Source organism: Pleurodeles waltl, chromosome 9, assembly GCF_031143425.1.
Source record: "Pleurodeles waltl isolate 20211129_DDA chromosome 9, aPleWal1.hap1.20221129, whole genome shotgun sequence".
Lineage (NCBI taxonomy): Eukaryota > Metazoa > Chordata > Amphibia > Caudata > Salamandridae > Pleurodeles > Pleurodeles waltl.
Window position 1 is genome coordinate 972,834,616 of NC_090448.1, and position 22,816 is coordinate 972,857,431.

Here is a 22,816-nt window from a genome sequence, read left to right on the forward strand (position 1 = left end):
TAGGAAATCTGTTTCCCCTGAAGACCACAGTCTTCCAGCAATGGTGTGTCTGGCTTTGGTGTATAGGATCCAAACCTGATTCAATTGTGCAGCACATGCTCCCTTCACGTCTGACGGCCATTAAGGAGCAGAAGGGCAAAGCTGCAATGAGCCAAGCATAAGAAACTAGGCTGGACGTGCTCAAAGTCTCAAGCCAGCTTCCGATGCAAGACCTGTCCCAGTTCAGGTTGCCGTTCCCCATTTATGTCTGAGACAAAGTCAAACAAGAAGTCTTATACAAAAACAACAAGGTGATTATAGAGTGCTTGAATTAATCTCAGCCACTGGCATTCACTAGGTGACACTCCCCAATACAACTTTTTTTTTTTGCCCACCATGCAACCTCAGTTTGGACTCGGCCATACACAACTGCCAGGCCACGTCCTTCCTGCATCGGAACAAAAGCAACCTAAGACCGGTTTCGCCCTAGTTAGGTCTCTACAGCCCGGTATAGTTTGGTTCCGGTGACACAGTTAGCAGTGGTGCCAGAGCCCAAAGCTGTCCAAATTCAAGTCCCAAGTTTAGCCTAACGCAGATTAGTATCCACCCACAAAAACCAGCCCAAAGTTGCACCTCTCAAATTATGCAAAAAGAGCCTCCAGGAAACATTCTGACCATAATTCGCACTTCTGAGTTTGAATGGGCACCTATGCACTTGCACTTCTGCATTCATGTCCACATTTTAATAATTAACACAGATTTTGAAGATTCATCCTCTCTATGACCTAACTGGTACTTCTGTAACCACAAATCTAAATCTGGCACTGATGAATAAACTTTACAAGAGCAGACTATAACCCATTCTTATTATGCCGAAGTCTGGAAATGTTGAAACTCTTTAATTAATGTGGCTCCTAATACAGTATATTTAATGGATTTTGCAGGATTAACACCACAGAATGATACACATAAAAAGAATCTACCATGAGGTTAAAACAATTCCAGCACAACTGTTTTGCCAAGCTGGAAGGTTTATGACAGTATGACAAGAGGCCCACTCCTTGTTAAAATATAAGAAGGCCAGAAAGGAGACAGTCACTTACTCCGATGAGTCCCCCCCCCCTTCCACTCCAAAGTCCTTCACCATGAAAACATACTCCCGAACCAGGGGCCAGATGTAGGATACTCCTAAATTGCGACTTGCAATTTGCGAGTCCCTGCGACTCGCAAATTGCAAGTCGCAATTTGGGATGCAGAAAGGTGTCTCAGACACCTTCTGCGAGTCGCTATGGGGTCGCAAAGACCCACCTCATTAATATTAATGAGGTGGGTCGCAATTTGCGACCCATAGCGACTCAGGGCACTCACGGGGATGGAGGCCTGCTGGGAACAGCAGACCTCCATGTCCGTGACTGCTTTTAAATAAAGCAGGTTTTTTTTTTCAAAGTGCAACCCGTTTTCCTTAAAGGAAAACGAGCTTCACTTTGAAAAATAAACCGAAACCTTTTGTTTCGGTATTTTTCAGGGCAGGTAGTGGTCCATTGGACCACTGCCTGCTCTGAAAAATTATTATTTGGTCCAGTCACAAAGGGGAAGGGGTCCCATGGGGACCCCTTCCCGTTTGCGAGTGGGTTACCATCCACTTCAAGTGGATGGTAACTGCGAGTCCATTTGCGACCGCTTCCGCGGTCGCAAATGGAATTGCATACCACTGCGACTCGCAATTAGGAAGGGAACACCCCTTCCTATTTGCGACTCGGAAATGCATTTTGTGAGTCGGTTTCCGACTCGCAAAATGCATTTCTACATAGCAACAATGCATTTGCGACTTGCAAACGGCGATTTTCGACGTTTGCGCGTCGCAAAGTCGTTGCTACATCTGGCCCCTTAAAGGAAAACGAGCTGCACTTTGAAAAATAAACCGAAACCTTTTGTTTCTGTATTTTTCAGGGCAGGTAGTGGTCCATTGGACCACTGCCTGCTCTGAAAAATTATTATTTGGTCCATTCTTCCCGTTTGCGAGTGGGTTACCATCCATTTCAAGTGGATGGTAACTGCGAGTCCAAATGGAATTGCATACCACTGCAACTCGCAAATAGGAAGGGAACACCCCTTCCTATTTGCGACTCGGAAATGCATTTTGTGAGTCGGTTCCGACTCGCAAAATGCATTTCTACATAGCAACAACGCATTTGCGACTTGCAAACGGCGATTTTCGACGTTTGCGAGTCGCAAAGTCGTTGCTACATCTGGCCCCAGATGTTATATAAGATATACACTGTTGTGCAGCAGCACAGACTAGACTAAACATCCCAGTGTTGGAAAGAAGAAGGTGGGCTTGTTTGGGGGGCCTAATGAAAGCAAGGCTTTTGGAGCAGAAAGTACAGAGACCTCTTTTCCAGTACCTTTATTGATACCCTCCGCCAACATCTTAACTCTAATGCTCCTTCAAGTCTGCTGACAGTCATCACTCCCCCTTTCCTATCCTGTTCCATCCCACTTCATCATTAGCACTGTGCCACTCACTTTTTACGGTTAACCCGTGGAGTCTCATTAGGCTGTGTAGCTCCTTTACACCTATCAGTCATCCTTTAAGTGCAGCAGGTCCTAATAGTAACTTTGAAATGGGTCCTTTAAGGGACGTAAGTTCATAGCCTTAAATTATTTTTATAAAGAAGTTTTATTGGTTTTGCAATAAAATAAAGTAAAGCAAAACTGAACAGATAAAGCAATTATACACATAGGTGACAAGGCGCCAATGGGCACCAAACAGTGGTCAATTCCAATGTCCCAGACAACACCTTGAACGAGTAGATTGTACATATCTATGTTGGTACGTCTCGTAAGTGTCTCGTCCCACTCAAGAGGGGGGTGGAGGAATGTGTTCGGGCTCTCCTTCTCGTTGTGTCAGTCAGCATTGTAGGGGGTTAAGTTGTCATCATGTCCTCCCATTTCCCCCAGATCTTGTTATATTTATTTGGGCACCCTCTAGCCTCATATACGAGTTTTTCACATTGAGCACACCAGTCCATCCCCCGTCTCCATTTGGTCAAGGCCGGTGCCTTAATGGCTTTCCAGTCCGTCATAATGTCCCTTTTTGCCACTAGGCACGCCACCCCTAAAAAGGGTCGTTCTGCTCTACGTAGTCCCGATTCTCCCTTGACCCCCAGTAGGAATGTCAATGGTGTCGGCTCCATGTCCACTCGCAGGGCCGCCGAGATCTCCCGCGAGATCATCTCCCAGTAGGTTTTAATAGTCGAGCATGTCCATACCATGTGGAAGAAATCAGCGTCAGGACTCCTACAGCGGGGACAGTCAGCTGTGGATCGGAGCCCCGCCCTGTGCATTTTGGAGGGTGTAAGGTAGGCCGCATGGAGATAATAAGTCTGTATTAGTCTGAGACGAGACGTCATTGTCTGGCTGTTTGGGAGCTGCCAATGCTTCAGTCCAGTCCTCCTCTTCCATAGGGCCCACCCATCCCTCCCATTTCTGACGAAGTCCCTCCAGGGAACAGGCCACAATGATTAGTGTGCGGTATACCTGGGAAACACCTCCCCTACCTAGATTCCCCATCAGTGCCTTCTTCTCCATAGGGCTGCTTTCGGGTATGTTGTCCCCTGTCTGGACCTGCGCCAGTAGGGCGTGGCGAACTTGGAGATACCTGTAGAATTGTGTCTTATTTAGTGAAAAAGTTTCTTGGAGGTCCTCGAAGGAACGCATGTGCGCGCCCTCCCATACATCACCCAGTGTAGAGATACCTATGTTATCCCATTTCTGGAATCCCTCAAGACCCGATATCTCTCTTAAGCACGTCCCATGCCACAGTGGGGTCTGCTGGGTAAGGCGCCCCCACCATCCTGATATATTTCGGGCCGTCCGCCATCCCTGCAGTACCACCCCTGTCACCCCTGGGATCTCATGTGTGATCGGACCGCCATACAGGGCGTCAAAGATCTTAGGATAACTCAGTGTCTGGAGTTCCAGCCGATACGCCGGGTCTGTCCATCCCCCCCCCATCCAGTCGTTGATCACAAGTAAATGCATCGCCAGGTGGTAGTAAAGGACCTTGGACATTCCTAGACCCCCTTCATAGACATCTCTCTGGCAGGTTTTAAGCGCCAGCCGGGGACGGGTGCCGCTCCACAGAAATTGGCGCGCTAGCGAGTCCATTTCTCTAAACCAGCTCATGGGGATAGGGTGTGGGAAGTTTTGGAGACGATAGAGAAGCCTGGGAAGGACCATCATCTTATAGAGTGCAATTCTTCCAAGCAAGTTAAGGGGAAGGTCTTTCCACCGTTGAAGATAATTTTTGATTCTTCTGGTTAAAGGTGTGATGTTGAGCTCCCATGTTAATTCAGGGAGCGTTGAGACGTGTATCCCCAGGTATTTAAAGCTATTCCTCCGCACTGGTATGTTTTGTTGCCAGTCCATACAGTCTCTAGAGTGGTGAAGGGGAACCAACAGGGATTTGTTGGGGTTTAGGGTGAGTCCTGACACCTCTGAGAAGATGTCTAGAATTTGTATGATGCGGGGGGCGCTCTTGGCTGGGTTAGAGATGTATAGTAAGACATCATCTGCGTATAAAGTCACACGGTCTTCCGGACACACAGGCCAAGACCAGCCCTCTATCAGAGGGTCCTCTCGTAATAATTTCGCCAGGGGTTCTATTATTAATGCAAAGAGTAGGGGGGATAGCGGGCAACCCTGTCGAGTGCCACGACCAATAGGGAATGCATTTGAGATTACTCCATTTACCTGGACATGAGCTGTTGGATTAGAGTAGAGTAATCCCACTAGACCCCGGAACTTGGGTCCAAGTCTGTTCTTTTTTAGTACATGTTCAAGGTAGGACCAATCCACTGTGTCAAAGGCTTTCTCAAAATCAAGTAAGAGCAGCGCCAGAGGGGTGTGTGACAGGGTTTTGCGGTGTGCTAGGGCAAGATGTAATCGCCTAATGCAGTGCCTAGTGCTACGAGTAGGCATGAAGCCGCATTGGTCAGGGTGCACCAGGGTGGGCATTGCCTCTTTTAATCTGGTGGCAAGGATTGAGGCTAACACCTTGATCTCAGTGTTGAGGAGAGAGATAGTTCGGTATGCCGAGCAGTTTTGCGACGGGGGTTGGGTCTTCGGGATCACCACTATTGTAGCTAGATCAATCCCAGGAGGGAAGTGACCCTTCCGCTCAGCGTCCTCATACATCTCAAGTAAGTGCGGGGCCAAAATGTCACTACATTTCTTATACAACTCTGCTGGGAACCCATCTGGTCCTGGGTTCTTGCCTGATGCCAGGCTGGCAATCGCATTAGTTACTTCTGTGAGGCTAACTGCCTCGTCCAACCTGGCCTTGGTCGCCTGAGAAACTCTGGTGAGAGTTATGTCATTCAGAAGGGGGGATTCCTTTTCAACAGTGGGCCGGGGGTGTTCTGTGTACTGGCGTGCATAATAGGAAGCAAAGCTCTGTGCGATCTCGATGGGTGTTTTGGAAAGGGTACCTGAGTCATCTCTAATTTCAGGAATGATTCTATTAACTAAAGGGCGGGTGGCCAACCAGTGCAGGAGCTTCCCGTTTTTGTATCCCCAGCCATATATTCGGGCGGACGATGCCCTCCACATATGCTTCGCTGACTCTAGTGCTAAGTGTTTGATTTCGTCTCGGATCCTGGTGAGTTGCCTCAATGCGGAGGCTTCGGATAAAGCCGCTTGTTGGCGCTCCAATTTTAACGCTTCAGCCTCCAACTCAGACACTCGCAAGTCACGGGCGCGCTCACGCGCGCGTAGGAGGCATTTGGCATGTCCTCTTAGGGTGGCCTTGCAGGCAGCCCATATTGTACCAGAATACTGGACCGTTCCCACGTTCAGTTCAAAATATTGCGTGAGATGATCCCTGATCTCAAGGGTGTAGTCGCCATCCTGCAGGAGCCAAGCATTTAGGCGCCACACCGGGCGCCTGGTGAGGTCCACTTCGCCCAGTCGGACTCGCACAGGTGCGTGATCCGACACCCCTCGAGGCAGTATCTCTTCCCCTGTGACGCTGGTGAAGTCTAGGGCCCGCATAAATACTAAGTCAATTCTAGAGTGCGTCCGGTGGGCGGCCGAGGTGTGCGTATATTGACGTTCCGTGGGGTGCCAGGTTCTCCACACTTCACATAGGCCAAGGCTATCAGCCCAGCCTTTAAGGCCTGTGGCTCGGGTGGACCTGCCCGCGGTAACATTCTCAGATACATCTAGTCCGGGATCCAGAACCGCGTTGAAATCCCCTCCTACTAACGTGGTTCCCTGGGGAAGTCCCGCTACCACCTGACGAAGTGAGAACAAAAAGGCGTCAAATCCCGCTGGGGGGGGCGTACACGCATACAAGATTCAGTGGTGAGCCGCGAAGTAGCCCTGAGACAACTACAAATCTGCCTTGCGGGTCGGACCGCGTAGATGTGATCACCATGGGTAGTGAGCGGTGGAGCAGGATAGCCACCCCCCTGGAGCCTCTGGAGAAGCCTGCGTGGTAAACCCTATCAAATCCTCCTTGTGCCAGCATAGGGCATTTAGTTTCCAGAAGGTGGGTTTCTTGCAGTAGGGCCACCAAGGGGGAATACCTACGGAGAGTGTTAATTACTGCGGATCTTTTGATCTTGTCCAACAGCCCGTTCACATTCCAGGAGATGATTTGTGTCAATGAGGACCAGGCGTGGGCTGCATGGGAGTCTTACATTTTCGGGTGCCAGTCAATGGACGAAGGAATGACCAGTTAAAACTTAACAGTGCAATACTAATGTTATAAGGGACAATTGTCAAAATATAACTATCTAACCTTAACTCAACTTTCTTTCCCCAAAACCACCCCCCACCCCATACTCCCACCCAGGAAGCATCTGTCGCCCTAACACTCAACCAGAACAAAACAGCCAAAGGGGCTGCCATAGGAGTGGAGTGGTGGACCCCTCCATTCAGTCGGATCACTTACAGCTATTCGCAAGAAGTCAGGCCATATTTGGCAGGTCTTAGGGAGAGCCCATGTCACCGGTGTAGTCCCTCAAGGGCTTCCTCGGGATGAACCGGACTCCCCGGCTCCTCCCACGTGCCCCAGTCGGAGCTCCGTGCAACATGTCAGCCAAGCACCGGGGATTGACTCAAGCGGTCGTCGTCTCCGGTCTGTGTCTGGATCTGCCTCTCTGGAGACACAGCGGGCAACCCCCCCCCCCCCCCCCCCCCTTCGTGAGCTGGGGTCTCCAGCCGTCTCCCCATCCATGGGAGTGTCCAAGTCTCTTTGTCTCCCTTTTCGAGATCTAGTGCGTTTACCGCTCCTCCAGGGTCCCCCAACGAGGGGGGATCTTCACGGGAGGGCTCCCCCCTCCGTGTCGCGGGTCTTTTTCGAGTCCCGATGCCCTCCTCAGTTAGCCAGTCCCATGCCTCCTCCGCGGATTCGAAGAAATGCGCCTTGTCCGCCATAATGACTTTAAGTCTCGCAGGGAAGAGGAGCATGTACGAAAGTTGCATAGCCCTAAGTTTTTGTTTAACCTGCTCATATGAGCGGCGGCGGGTCTGGACCTCCCGGGTGTAGTCTGGGAATACTAAGATTTTGTGGTTTTCCCATTGAAGATTTTCAGAGAGCCTTGCTTCTTTGAGGATATTGTCACGGTCTCTGAAGTTGAGGATGCGTCAATCATCGGGCGTTTTGGGCCGCCCGGTGGGGGGCGCGAGGTAAGGGCCCTGTGGGAACATTCCACTGCAAACCAGGGTGAAAGAGTTTGGTCTGGCATCCAAGTCTTGATCCACTGCTCCAAGAATTCAGTGGCTTTGTCTTCCTCCGAGCCCTCCGGGAATCCAACAAAATGTAAGTTGTTACGTCTCGGTCGTTTTTCTGCATCTTCCGCACGGCGGTTCAGCTCGGATGTTCGGGTCTGCAGCTGGGCCACTTTAGTTCTAAGGTCAGTTAGTTCGTCTTCATTCTGGGAGACCCGGCTTTCAACTTCAGTGATTCGATTCACAGCATTTCTGAGGTCTTGCCTGATGAGGCCCACGTCCTCACGCACTTCTCCGATTTTAGTCTCTACAGCTGACTGCGATGATTGAATTGCCTGGAGGATGGCGTTCACTCCGTCTAGTGCTGGGCCTCCAGTGGCTGTCTCTCCTTCTCCACTGGGGCCTGTTGGTGTTGTAAATTGATCAATCTTTTGTTGAGATGGTGGGGGATGTTTACTCGCTCTGTCCTTCCCCATTTTGTCTCAGGGGGGATGAGGGTGGCTTATTCGACTTCTGCAACCCTTTAGCCTAAATTCTACACCCTAGGCGCACTCACAGGGGGAAGTCCCAGAGGAGGACCATCGGCGGGGTCTCATCGGAGTGCATCGGTGATCGCTGTCTCGGTCCCCTCTCTGGGCTTTGGCAGCCACCGATTAAGCCTTGTTCTGTTGGTCTGTTAAGTGGCTAGTTATTCCCTCTTCAGGTCCTATCTCGTGACTCCGAGAAGTCACGGAGCGATTTGTCCCTCTGGTGGCTTCAGCACATCTTCGGTAGTTCCTTATCACCGGGGTGGGCTGGTGCGCGTTTTCAGCGTTGTGGCCGTGGGATGGGAACGGGGTTCAGGGGAGTCTCTTTCCATCAATCAGGATTAAAAATTAGGGATCGCGGGGCACAGTCTTGTCGCCCGGTCTGCTGTATCATTTGGGCCCTTCTTGCACTATTTTGGGGGGGCCGGGTCTCTCTTCTCCCCCTTCCTCTCTTTTCCGGGAGGGAGCAGCTTCGTCTTCGGGCATTTAGTCCCGGGGTCGGAGGGCCGCCCGCTTCACCCCAGTCGCCTGGATTCAGCGGTTAGAAGCGTGGCTGTTCTGCCCGGCCGCGCCCTGTTTGGCTCAGATGGGGGAAGCCCTCACCCTACAGCTCACCTCTTTTTCGGCCTCCTCCCAGCCCTCCTCGCGTCAGTATCAAGGGGCTCGGGTCGCCGGGAGAGATCCCCAAAGCCGGCTGCGTCGTTCCTCTGCTTGCGGGGGGTTCCAGATCACGGAGCCAGGTCCAGGTGCTTCACGCATCGCACGCGGCACGCCCGCCCAAGGCGGTCTCGTCAGCTGGTGAGCCCTGATCTCCGGGCCCGGCCCCGCCTTGTTTGGTTCAGATGAGGGAGCCTTCACCCTATGGCTCACCTCTTTTCCGGCTTCTTTCCAGCCCTCCGCGCACCCGTATCACGGCGCTCGGATCGCCGGAAGGGATCAACAAAGCCGCCACGTCGTTCCTCTGCTTGCGGGGGGTCCAGGTCACGAAGCCAGGTCCAGCTGCTTCACGCGCCGTGCGCGGCACTCCCGCGGCGGTCTCGTCAGTAGGTGAGCCCCGATCTCCGGGCTCAGCAAGACGCCGCAAGCCCAGCTGCCATTTTAAAACCCGTCGCTCCGGTCGCGGCCAGCGTTCGCAACTTGGAGTGTGCCGATGTTGGCATCAGAGGTCTCTCCAGGGTCCAGGAGCTCGTGGGAACAATTAGGGCATCATTTTAAGTTTCTTAGTGGCAGCTTCTTGAGGCGGATGACGTAGGGGTCCAGAGCACTCTCAGAGTGCGACCGCCATCTTGACGCCCGAAGCCACGCCCCCTCATAGCCTTAAATTTTAAGGTGTAAGAATAGATTTATTTCTCAGTAATGCATGTAAAAAAAAAAAAGTTACGGCAATTCATGTCAGCAAAGTAGCGTCTGTTTACATAATACCTTCATTTTTATTCCATCCTTCATTTCCTGGAAGTATTTGCTTTTATTAGGTGCACATCTGTAGGTATATTTTCATGCAACATCACAAAACAAAATAAAATGATGGACAGTGTGTTGAAACTTTTCAAACACTCACCCCCAGTCACAGATCTGGGTTTAATCCATCGTTATTTTGCTCGCCACATCACCCCAGTTTGGACCCATCCATATGCAAATCAGTCTTGACCCTGTTCCCCTTGGCAACAGTCCAGCCCATACTGCCAGGCCAGGTCCTCCCTGGACAGGAAACCAGCATCCTGGGACCGGTTTCAGGATATCACCCTTCTTCAGCCAGGCTAGCTTGAATCCAGTGGCGCAGCGAGCAAGGGACCCACGTCTGGGCATACCCCTGCCTTTTAGGGCGCACAAAGCAACATCACAAAACAAAATAAAATGATGTTCTGAGTACTGAAACTTTTCAAACACTCACCCCCAGTCACAGATCTGGGTTTAATCCATTGTTATTTTGCTCACCACGTTACCCCAGTTTGGACCCACCCATATGCAAACCAGTCTTGACCCTGTTCCCCAAGGAACAGTCCAGACCAAACTGCTAGGCCAGGTCCTCCCTGTACAGGAAACCAGCATCCTGAGACCGGTTTCATGGTATCACCCTTCATGATCTCTGTGTAATTTTATGACAGGTCTTGAGGGCAACAAATAGCCCAAAGGGTGTCCTGGTGCTAAAGTGAATTGAGTATCAACATACTCATGAGAGAGGCCATAAAGCTGGCGCGGAATTGGTAATGTTTTATCCAAAGCATATCAATTTTTTAGAAATTAATTTTAGCTCGTTTTGTCGAAGTCATGCAGAGACCACTGCCCGTACACCAAAGGTGAAGGTTCCAAATGGTCAGCCCCTGACATTCCTAAGGTGATAATTAGCTGGGTGTCTTTTGCATAGAACATAAGATACTTGCATTCAGCCTCACTCTCACTCGCTCATATTCTATGCTTTCACAAAAGCCGATCAGGAGGTCGTTAGTTCTCATACATCGCACCAAAAACCTGGAGCAGCCTCCCACAGCCATCGGAGCCTCCTCCTCGCTTCTTGAGTTCCACAAGAAGCTGAAGACCTGACTGTTAGATTACTCGGAGGACACTCACCTATGCACCTGCTCAAGCACCTGTATACCCTCATAGGTGATTAGTGTGCTATATAAATAGACATAACATAACACCGAGCTCTAAAAGATTTGGCTAATTGCACCAGCAGGCGCATGTAAATTTTGAAAGGTGTTGGGCTAAGTGCTCACCCCTTGGAGCAGGGTCTTGTACTCTACCATAAACTAAGGTAGATATACTGCATGTGACCCGTCCTTGAGCAAGATTTACACCAGTCTAGTCCTCTACCTTCAATAGCAATCTCCTGCAGCCTGGTGAGTAAGATGGTATCTGGTACTGTATTGAGTGATGCAGACACATCTAATAGCACAAGAGCAAAATGCTCACCCTCTTCCAATAGCATATGAAGGATATCCTCCAAAAAGGACTGTCTCAGTCTACGTTTTCCACCACGTAACAAACCGCTAACTCTTACTTCGCTCTGAGTCAGGTCTTTTAAAATGTTGTTCCTTTTGTTGTAGTTGGCCCATCGTGATACTGAAACATTGCTACCACTTGTCATCAAGTGGTGTGCACAACAATGGCTTGTAGGTCATAGTGTAAATGAACAACCACCAGGTAATAAACCACTTGTTACTCTACCAAAATTAAGAAAAATAAGGCCTTGAGCTTGATAGCATTTGGGCCACACTGCCCAGATGTTAGAAATTGGGTTTCTGGTTGGCAGAGGTGTGCCCCTTGTCCAAACAGAAATCCTAGTCAGGGTAAGTCAGATACACACTATAAATAAATCTGTGCTCACCCACTTGTAGCTTGGTACAGAGCAGGCAGACTTAAGAGGTAATGTGTAAAGTATTTGTGCAACACTTCAAACAGTAAAACAGTGTGGTTAGGGAAGTAGAGTTAAATTTTATGAGTAAATCAAGACTAAAAGAACAAAAATCCAAAAAAGAGAAGTCGAGTTATGATTTTTTAAAGATTAAAATGCAGTAGAGTGCTTAAAAGCTTAAAGCGCCAACCACGGCTATCTGGTCCTGCTAGACCAGGTGAAATCCAAAGATTCGGGCCGAGCGCGGGTCCAATATTGTCCCATCAAGTTCCGCTGAAGTCCTACCTTCTCAGAGTTGAGCCAAGAGTCCCATTTCCGCAGAAGTTTGCCGGGAGCTAGGAGAGAGTCCTTGGCAGTGGTCCCTGGGCACAGAAAGTCAGCCAGGCGTGTCAGAGAGGCAAACTGGACCCTCGCAGTAGCAAGCAGAAATGCTTGCTGTGCAAAGAGACAAACTTGCAGCTGCTTGTGCTGATTCTTCATACAAGCAGCACTGTTCAAGTGCGAGCGGTCAGGAAGAGCCCAGAAGCTTGATTTCAGGAGCCACAAAACCCCTTTTGGTGGCAGAAGGAGGGTGGGAGCACACTGCCTCACATCCCAGCATTGTTTGCCCCAGTGCATTATGGTAAATGCGGTACGAGTTCAGGCTTACTTCAGTCTTTAGTTTGTCACCCTTGTTTGTGCAGCCAGTGCTGTATATCTCTAGACACTTGTTTCTGGATTTAGTCGTTGGGGGTCAGGCGCTGGTTTTTTGTGTCCCTGAGACTTCAGTAGAAAAGGAGGCAAGCCATTGGAGTTACTCTGGCTCTGGGTTGGAGAGATTCATGTCCACTCCCCACTACCAGGCAAAAAGGGCAGCAGGTTAGCACAGGAGAGCAGGAGGCCAGCAGAATGCCAGTCCTTTCAGCAGCAGAGCAGTCCTTTCTTGAAGAGTATCCACAGGTCTAGAAGTGTACTGAGTTGGTAGAGTCAGAAGTCCAGTGTTTATGGGTGCCTTTTAAGTGAAGGAGACTTCAAAGAAGCACTTGAAGTGCACATGGTTCCTATCCTTCCTGCTCTGGCTCCAGACTCGCTACAGGGCCTACCAGTGGGATCAGGTGTAAATGTCAGCTCCTCCCTCTTATTCTGCCTAGGATGAGCCATCAAGATGTGGATGGTTTTTCAGTCACACGTAAGCTCTCTTTGTGTGTGGCTGTCTGGAGGGCTTGCACTAGAGCCCAGCTGCCAGCTGTGTTCAGAGATGGGCAGAAGACAGTAGGTGGTCAAAGTAAGAAAATGCTAACTTTCTAAAAGTGGCATTTTCGGAATTACAATTTAAAAACCCGACCATCATAAGTTCTGATTTTAAATGTAGATTCTAGAGACACTAAACTTGGCGGTACTATCTCTTCCCAATTGGAAATTACGCTTATAAAATGTAATAAATTAATTCCAATGTTATCTTATGGGAGAGATAGGCCTTGCAGTAGTAAAAAAAAAAAAATGAATTGAATAGTCATTCAATAGTAGAACATGTAAAACTTAAAAGTACATGTCCTACTTCTTAAATACACTGCACCCTGCCCTTGGGCTGTCCAAGGCATCCTTTTGGGGTGACTTGTATGTATTAAAACATAATGTTTGGGCCTGGCAAGAGGGTTAACTTTCCAGGTCGGCATGTCAGTTTAAAACTGCACACACAGGCTCTGCAGTGGCAGGCGTGATACATTTTTAAGGGTTACTTGAGTGGGTGGCACAATCAGTGCTGCAGTCCCATTAGTAACATTTAATTTATATGTCCTCGAACATCGTAGTTGACTTTACTAGGGACATGTAGGTAAATTAAATATGCCAGTTGCGGCTAAGCCAGTGTTATCATGTTAAGCTTAGAGTACATGCACTTTAGCACTGGTTAGCAGTAGTAAACTAAAGCCAAACAAAAACGAGATCAGAAAACGAGGAGGAGAAAGGCAAAAACTTTTGGGGGCGACATTGCAGAAAGGGCCAGGTCCAGCACCAGACCACTGCCAGTAGAAGGTGCCTAGGACCAGATAGGCCACAGTGTCCTCGATTTGTGAAGTGTGGTTTGTTTGATGAAGCATGGGAATACATGGAAGCAGGTTGGACCAAGGTGCACACAGTGAGGAAGTCTGCAGGTAAGTTTGGGAGCAGACATGCAGTGGTACACATATACATACTCGTGGGTGAACCACTGTGTACACAACTAAGGCTTGTGAGGGTGAGAGGCAGCAGGGTTTGGTACCTGGAAATAGCTGGGGTGCGATGTAAACTACTGCAGGAATATCTGCAGAGAGACCTCAAAGCATGCAATAATATATGGGTAGACTGCAAACTTTCCCAGTATTGGATTTTTCATAAATTCACATGCTTGAATCATCCCCGTCGTCGAAGTGGGAGTCCTACGGTATACTATAAAAGCAGTAAGTAAAAATTTCCATAGGTCATAATGCTAGCAAACTCACACACATAGCCTATCCATCTCCTTTTGTAAAAAAAGAACCAAACTTGACTCATGACCAATCAGGCTCCAGCACCCCCTAGAATATTCCCCAAAGCGGCTCATTCCCTCAGATTTTCTACAGCACGCCGTGTGAAGGGAGTCTCCCTGAGCTCTGCTCAGTTTTTTTTCCTTGAAAGATTTTTCTTCAGAAAAATGTCGGATTGTTCCAGAAAAGGCCTTTTCTGCCCTTGTAAAACCTGTGGCAAGAAAAGGCTTCATGTGGATGATCCACATAAGGACTGTTTATATTGCTTGCATCCTGTGCATCAGTTAAGATTGTAAGATATGCCGCACCTTCTCTGCTAAAACCCTTGGAGACAGAGAAGGAAGACTGTTAATCTGGTTACATGCCAAATCCTGTACTTCTGGTGATGACAGTGATTCAGAAAGGCCTCATAAAAGGTCCAGATCTGCGGACCTGGGGCAGACTGAAAAGCACCATAAGGAGGCTGCCAAGGACATTCAGAGTTCAATTTAATCTGAGCCATCCTCTCTTCATTGCAAAAAGGAATCCTGTCACCGTTCTCCTTCATCAGAGCCTTCCACTTCTAGAAAGGATTCTCTTAAATTCAAGTCGACGACAATGGTTTCCACAGCTACCGTCTCCACCGTCTCGTCGACTGCGACCATGTTGACGTCTGTTATAAAGGCTCCAATTTCTTCTGTTAGAGTCACTGACAAGTCGCATCCGTCGTTGGAGCCATCAGCGAAAGTGGCTCTAGAAAAGACCTCCTTGTTGAAAGGTATGTTGAAGAGAAAATCAGCAGCAAGGGCACCGTCGTCGATGCCATTGTTGATGACACCACCGTTGACGAGACCATTGCCGATGGAAAAATCATCTACGAAGCCAAATCCGATGACAGGACCATTGTTATCGACATCGACGATGCCACTTGTTCCTATGAGTCAGGGCAGCCTGATCCCCATTTCCTCTGGATCTCCCGACCTTCACGCCACAGTGAAAATTACCACAGTGTCTAAATCTAATGTTTATACGGCAGATACATCACCCAGTATGGTAGCAATCTTACTTCCTAGTCATCTGCTAGACTGGGAAGAGTCAGATGAAGGGCCCTTTGGTGATGCGCACAGTCCATCCCAGTTGCATGTCAGTGTATCAGGAAGATGAGGATGAGTACGAGAAACAGTACCAATCTTATTATTCTCATCAGAGACGATATTATGAGCCTTTACAGCAGCCGAGAGACACTGTCCAAATGCCTGCTTCTCTGATTCAAGATTTGCAGTCTATGTTGAAAGACTATAAGAGGAGGTTCCCAACCGCACCTGAGACACAGCCGCCTCTCCCGTCTTCTCCTGCTACACCAAGGAGTATACCTCCACCTCCAGCAACTCCCAGGCTTACACCACAGTCTACAATAGCCGCCCCTCCCAGAGATGACATCTCTTCAGAGGATGAACGAGAAGAAGGAGAAATTGCAAAACCCCAGGATCCTAACGATGAATGGGATGATTATTTAGCTCCTACTCCATCGCCACCACCTCCTCGTCGATCAGATTCTCCACGGAGGATATAGGAGTGTTGCGTAGGCTCTCATTATCTTAATGAGACTACTGGATTTTGAGCAGCAAGATCGTCCACAATGTGGGGGTCTGAGTCTGACCCACGGTGGATGATGCTTGTCACTCCAAATCTGGGTTTTGCTCCAGCTAACTAGCAGTGCCTCATCTCTCCCAAATGGCAGAGACAATTGGGCAGCCGAGCACATGACATAGCAGTACTTCTCAGGGAAGTCGTGGTCACTCAGGTCACAACCGGTTCTCTCATACACAATATGGTCTCATATATAAATGACAATAAAGGCAGTATAAGTTTTAAAGATTTATTTAATAAAACGACTGCATTTTGGATAGCAAAGCGTGAGCTGCAATAACCAGAACTACACAACACAGTAATATTAAAATAGTAAAGATGAGAGTGAGGCACAAGAATAAGGCTATCATAGTGCCGCTAGATTATTCTCTCTCTCAGTTATATTTCGAGCACAGCATGTTAAGCTCTAAGCCTGCCTTTCAGGTTCCCCCGGGAGGACATCCACCCTCATACCTGAGCAAAGGCCTGTAATCTGCATCAGCATCTGCAACAAGGCATTCAGCATACAGTTGTGGTTCCCTGGCTGGAGTCTCCCTCTTGACGTGTACTAGGACTAGAAAGTGTTTTATAACTAACACGCAGATGTTCTAAGAAAATGTCCCTACGTAAGGATGTGTATTTTCTACGAATGTTGGAGACTAAACTTCTACCACGTTTACCAGCAATGTACCAGACTGTAGCCTTGACTAAAGCACCGGGCGATCAAGAATGTATTGTTTGAGAACACCGTGCTAAACTTAGCTAAACAGTTTGATAGAAGAAATTAAAACAAGACCGTAAAAACTGGTTATTGTAAAATAACAGTGCAAAGCTGAATAAAATATATCTAGGGCAAAGTGCACAGCGACCTAGTATGTTAAACTAACGTGCATGGAGCTATACATAAAATGGCTACACAATAGGAGGTTTTCATAACTTAATAGATAGCGCAGCCATATGGTTTCATTTAACAACCTCTGTCTCGCAGTCAGAATGCTTCCTCCATGACTTTAAAGAACAGGCAAGAAAGTGGGTGAGTGCAATCCCAATCGTAGACTTTATTTGGAGTGAAGGCATCAAGATTATGGAGAATCCAGCAACTGTTCCACTGGTTCCACAAAAGCTGGATAAGAAATACAAGGCTACACAGGACTCTCCAGCGTGTTTAACAGGGCATCCTAAACCAGATTCGGTAATTTCCCAAGCCGCCCAACGGCATTCTAAGAATCCTTTGACGCCTGTATCAGCTCCGCCAGATAAGGAAGGCAGGTGCCTAGACAACGTGGGCAAGAGCTTTTCGGCCATGTCGGCTATAACTATCCATGCAGCATACCCTTTAGCGATTTTGGGTTGCTACGATTGCCAAGTGGGCTGACATAAATGTTTTCTTAGACCTCATTCCTGAGAACAAGCAACCTGAGGCACGAAAAATTCAGCAGGAAGGAGAACGTATCTCAGAAAAGATCATTGACTGCGCTGTAGACATAGCCTCCACAGGCTTTCGTCAGCTGGCAGGAGCAGCGGTACTGCCCCGCCAGGGATGGTTGAAAGCAACATCTTTCAGGCCAGAAGTCCAGTCTAGGATATTAGATATGCCCTTTGACGGAGTGTCTCTCTTAGGCAGGCATATAGATGAGGCCCTACAGGCCATCAAAACTGACGCGGACACTGCTCGTTCTCTGGGTACCTTGCAGTTCAGGAAACAACCCTTTCGGGGAGCAAGGGGTAGGGGCTTCTCTACATTTCGTGGCTCCAACCATAGGCAGTACCAGCAGCCCCAATATAGACTGTCCTGTCAACAAATTTACAGGCAACCATCTACGGCCTACTACACCAGACAAGGTGGGAGAAGGAAACAGAGCTCTCAAGCCCAGGATCAACCCTGCAAACAATGATCCTTGTTGGGCACCGGCTACACTTCCACATTTTCCACAATTCCATCAGGTAGGAGCAAACATCTCGAAGTACCTTCAGAATTGGAAAAATATAACATCGGACAAATGGCTGCTGGATATAGTGGCTCAAGGTCATACACTGGAATTTATACAAAAACCACCACACCATCCGCCAGGAAAATTGCATCCACTTCATCCTCACTTGCTGCAGATTGAGGTTTTCCTCATGCTCTCCAAAGGGGCGATAGAGGAGGTCCCTGTGCACCACAGGGGACTCGGATTCTATTCCCGGTTCTTTCTAATAAGGAAAAAGGCTGTGGAAAGGAGACCAATCCTAGACCTCAGAAAATTGAACAAGTTTCTAAAGAAACCATCCTTTCGAATGCTCACACTTTCGGATAGCCAGCACCTGCTGAACACTGGAGATTACATGACATCGTTAGATCTCCAGGATGCCTTATTGCCACATACCAATACATGTAAAGCATCACAAATATCTCCGCTTCACTGTGGCCGGTGCCCATTATCAATTTAAAGTCCTCTCATTCGGCTTAAAGTCAGCGCCAAGAATCTTCAAAAAATGTCTCACTTCGATAGCAGCTTTCCTCCGCAACAAGGGTTTTCAAGTCTTCCCATATCTGGACGACTGACTAATAAAAGCTCCCACATCACAGCTGGCGTCCCAAGGCCTGCCTATGACTATTTCACAATCTAGGTCTAACAGTAAGCTTCCAAAAATCGTTCACTCTACCGACATGCAAGATAGTCTTTTTAGGTGCGGAACTCGACACCATCAAGAGCAAGACTTATCTCTCAAGGGCGCGACAACAAAAACCAACATGGCTATCAAGGTCTCAAGAAGAAGGTCCGTTTCAGTTTGGACGTTCAAGTCACTCCTAGGCATGATTTCCTCATCGATCACCCTAGTCTACCTAGCAAGGTTGAAAATGAGACCATTACAGAAGGAATTGCAGCTACAATGGACTCCGTCTCAAGGATCCTTCGAGGATTCAATCAATATTACACCAAGGATGGTGGAGACTCTGCAGTGGTGGTCCCAGACCGAACATCTCGCTCAGGGATTGACCTTTCTGCTCCAATGACAGATTTCATTATCACAACGAACGCTTCAGTGGAGGGCTGGGGAGGTAATCTGCAAGACATGTGCATTCAAGGGAAATGGTCGATTGTACGGAGATAACTGCATATAAATCTGCTAGAATTAAAAGCAATTTTTCTTACACTCAAAGCTTTCCTTCCGGGGATTGCAGGATCCTCTGTGTTGGTCCGCACAGACAACACTACAAGCATGTTCTATGTCAACCAACGGGGTTAGGAACAAGATCTCTTTCCCTTTCAAGAGAAGCTCAATCTCTGTGGGAATGGCTCACGCTTCACACGATTTGTCTGAGATTGGAACACCTGCCAGGTGTCAACAACGCCCTAGCAGATTCTCTCAGCAGGACGGACGACAACTGCCACGAATGGGAACTCGATCAGAGGGAGCTAGACAACATCTTTCTTTGCTGAAGATGGCCAATCCTGGGTCTCTTTGCCGCCACTTTTACGCCAGTCTGTACCCACTGGGGGAATGTCTTTTCGATGCGATGGTCCCGGATCTTTGCATATGCTTTTCTCCCCTTCCCATTGATTCCCAGGCTTCTGAAGCAAATGAAATCAGAAGGTTGCAAGCTCATACTCATAGCATCCAAGTGGCCCAGACAATATTGGTACACAGAACTCCTTCTCCTATCAGTGGCCAATCCCTTATGTCTTCCCAGCAAGCATGACCTTCTAACAGAGTCAAGGTCAGATATTCCTTCCAGATCCAGCGTCTCTCCAATTGAACACGTGGCTCCTGAATTCCATGAATTTCAGGGCATGAGCGTCGATGAAGAATGCAAAGTAATTTTGTCTAGGGCACGAGCTGACAGAACAAACAGGACTTACGGGCTCAAATGAAAGAGGTTTTACATCTGGTGCCATCAAAACAATTTGCATCCATTAAAATTCTTGCCAGAGCAAATTATATCATACCTTCTCACTCTGTCAAAGGCTGGTCTTCGTCATGCATCTGTTAAAGTCCATTTTGCCACTATATCATCTTATAGACGCTCTGCGGATATGCCCTCCCTTGGTTTATCCAGACTAATCAAACAGTTTATGAAGGGTCTCTTTTCGCACTTGCCCTCCGGTGCGACCACCTCCGCCCCAATGGCATTTAAACGTAGTTCTTTCACAATTATTGAAAGCCCTGTTTGAACCTATCCACAGAATAGAGCTGAAATACATGACTTGGAAAGTAGCGACTCTACTGGCTCTGACATCCACAAGAAGAGTCAGTGATATTCAGGCCTTTACCATTAAAGAGCCCTATCTTATGTTTTCAGATGAATTTGTCCTTCTTCGAACAAACCCGAGATACATCTCTAAGGTGCCTTCATCTTTTCATTTGAATGAACCAGTGATATTAAGAACCTTCTTCCCGAATCCATCAACAGTGGCGGACAGGACTCTCCACACAGTAGATATCAAAAGATGCTTGAAGTTTTACCTTCAGAGTACTGAACAGCTCAGGGAGACAGACCAGCTCTTAGTCTCTTACCCAAGGCCGCCAGGGTACAGGAGTCACTAAGGCTACGATAGCTCGTTGGATTGCATCCACCATCCAGTTTTGCCACGCAAAGGTGGGAAAACCATTAACTAACCGCCCGAAAGCACATTCTGCAAGGGCGAATTCCACATCAGCTGCTCTATTTCAAGGGATCTCCTTGGACAAGATATGTCAGGCTGCAACGTGGAAGACTATGCACTCTTTCGCGCAGCATTGCTGTCTGGAATCAACACAAAGAGCTGATTCTCTTGGTGGACAGGCGGTCCTACGTCATCTTTTTTATTGAGGTGAGATTTTTTCTTGAATGAGTATGCCTAATTATACATACAATACGTTTATAATTCCTATGCAATTATTGTTTTACATGTTTTAATTTATATGTGTGTGTGTGTGTGTGTGTGTGTGTGTGTGTATATATATATATTTAGAAGGATTACAATGTTCACACCCACCATCCACTGCGGGCATAACGGTTATTATGAGTACTGCTGGCTATTCAGATTCAAGCAAGTGAATTTATGAAAGATCCAATGCTAGATAAGAAAACAATTAACCTAACCGTAACTACAGTTGTTCAGTATTGGTATTTTTCAAAAATTCACATGCGACCCACCCTCCTGAGGCTCACATTTCCTTTCCATTACATACTGTTCACTCTAGTGCTAGAAAGTCTGAGGGAATGAGCCTCTTTGGGGAATATTCTAGAGGGTGCTGGAGCCTGATTGGTCATGAGTCAAGTTTGGTTCGTTTTTACAAAACGAGATGGATAGGCTATATTTGTGACTTAGCCAACAATATAGCCTATGGAAATTTTTACTTACTGCTTTTATAGTATACCATGGGACTCCCACTTCGACGACTGGGATGACTCAAGGATGTGAATTTATGAAAGATACCAATACTGCATAACTGTGGTTACAGGTAAGTAACTTATTTTCTTATTGACTCTTGTGACCAATATCATTGACGGATCACAGTTGACGATATTTAGTCTCCTCTTCAAAAGCGCATTTGAGTCTAGCATTACTGGTGTCACCCGACTGCTCTCATCCCCCTCTGGCTCTTAACGTGACACCTTGTTGACTCTCAAAGACCAAAAAAGTGACACTGGATGAACCTTTCATATCTGAACACTTTTGGAGACTCTGCTTGCAGACTGGAGGAATTATTTTCATTGCCTATAGCCTTATTTCAGGGCCTGCCGCTCATTTCAAGACTTGTGTGCTGATGGAAGCGTCATGTGTGCCTGGCCTTTTCTCCACCAATGCTCTTTTGAAGGAGAGGCATTCAGTGCCTTTCGAGGGCCAATGGCTTCAAGGTTGGCCATAACAAAATTACAAGCAACAGGTCAATTTGAGGTAATCAAAATAAATCTATCTGAACACATTAGAGCTCACCCAAATTGTCCATGACATGGCAGCAGCTCCTTTGGTGTGTGCTGTCAACTGCAGTCAGAAAATGTATTTTCACATGCCATATTTAAAGCCTTACTTGGAGTTTGGGAGACTGGATACGTTGTCACAAACGTGACAGATGTCCCATTTGCCGAATTACAAGTGGATTGTAGCCTACGGCACTTGTAAATCGGTAGAAGGGATATTTGCCACGTTTTGAAGCTAGTCTAATGTTGAAATAATCTGATAGGTATTGTTTATTTAAGTTATTTCATTGTTTCCTCATGTTTTTGATCAGATCACTTGAAGTTGTATAGCATATATGTATCAATATCATGATTAAGTTGTTCAGTAATAGTGTTTATTACATAATTTCTCAATACATCCACAATGCATTTCTGACAGAGGAGCCTTTCTTCAGGGAGTGAGTACATGTATTTCAGTCAAAAAAACATTATTCTTGTTCAGAGCTTGAAGAAAAAAAAGTCCAAACAAAGGGATATCCTGCTAACCTGGTCTGTGTGTTCGGCAAACTAAACCAGAGCATTTTGCTTTCAGCGAGTGGTTTATTACTAATCAAATATACCCTCTGATGAAGGACTCTTACAAACGAAGAGAGTATGTTTAGTGGTACTGAAGTACAGTTTATCTGTCCTGCAAAATAATGTTAGCCAGTTAGCCTCTATCTAGTCTGTCATCTGAAGGTTTCTGCTCTCTGTGCATTTTTGAGTAAATAGTTCTTACGTCATCAGAGCTGAACGGACTTGGAAAATGTTAGTGGTTCAAGAATTCAAATTCCTAGATTTAGAAACCTTTCTGAAACTGCCAAACTAACATAACTAAGCTTTCTGTAAATTGCAATCTTTCTCTCTCCAGGTCAGGAGTGCGTGCAGATGCTGGCGGAGAACACTCGCTACTTCAGGCAACGGCTAAAGGAGATGGGATTCATCATCTATGGAAATGATGATTCACCGGTTGTGCCTTTGATGCTCTACATGCCGTCAAAAATTGGGTAAATTATACTACCCTTTTTTACCTACATGTTTACCACCCTAAATGTGCTAGAGAAAGGGGGATCCCTGCTTTGGGCTTTGGCTGCTTTCATGTAGCCTCTTTCTTAGTGGAAATATTTCGGACTATATCATTTGTTTTGGGAATTAAAAGTGGGCTCAAAGTCATCTTGCAGACAGTTTGTGGGCATACTTCTATTTCCCACTGTGACTT

General features: G+C 47.4%; 1 protein-coding gene across 1 annotated transcript in view; it reads left to right on the forward strand.

Annotated features, from left to right (window-relative positions):
- The window catches only part of SPTLC2 (serine palmitoyltransferase long chain base subunit 2), a 327,100-nt gene that overhangs the window by 268,795 nt on the left and 35,489 nt on the right, over positions 1-22,816 (forward strand). The window contains exon 10 of the mRNA XM_069208403.1: positions 22,469-22,604. Coding sequence (XP_069064504.1) covers positions 22,469-22,604 — 136 coding nt within the window. The remainder of the gene's footprint in view (positions 1-22,468; positions 22,605-22,816) is intronic.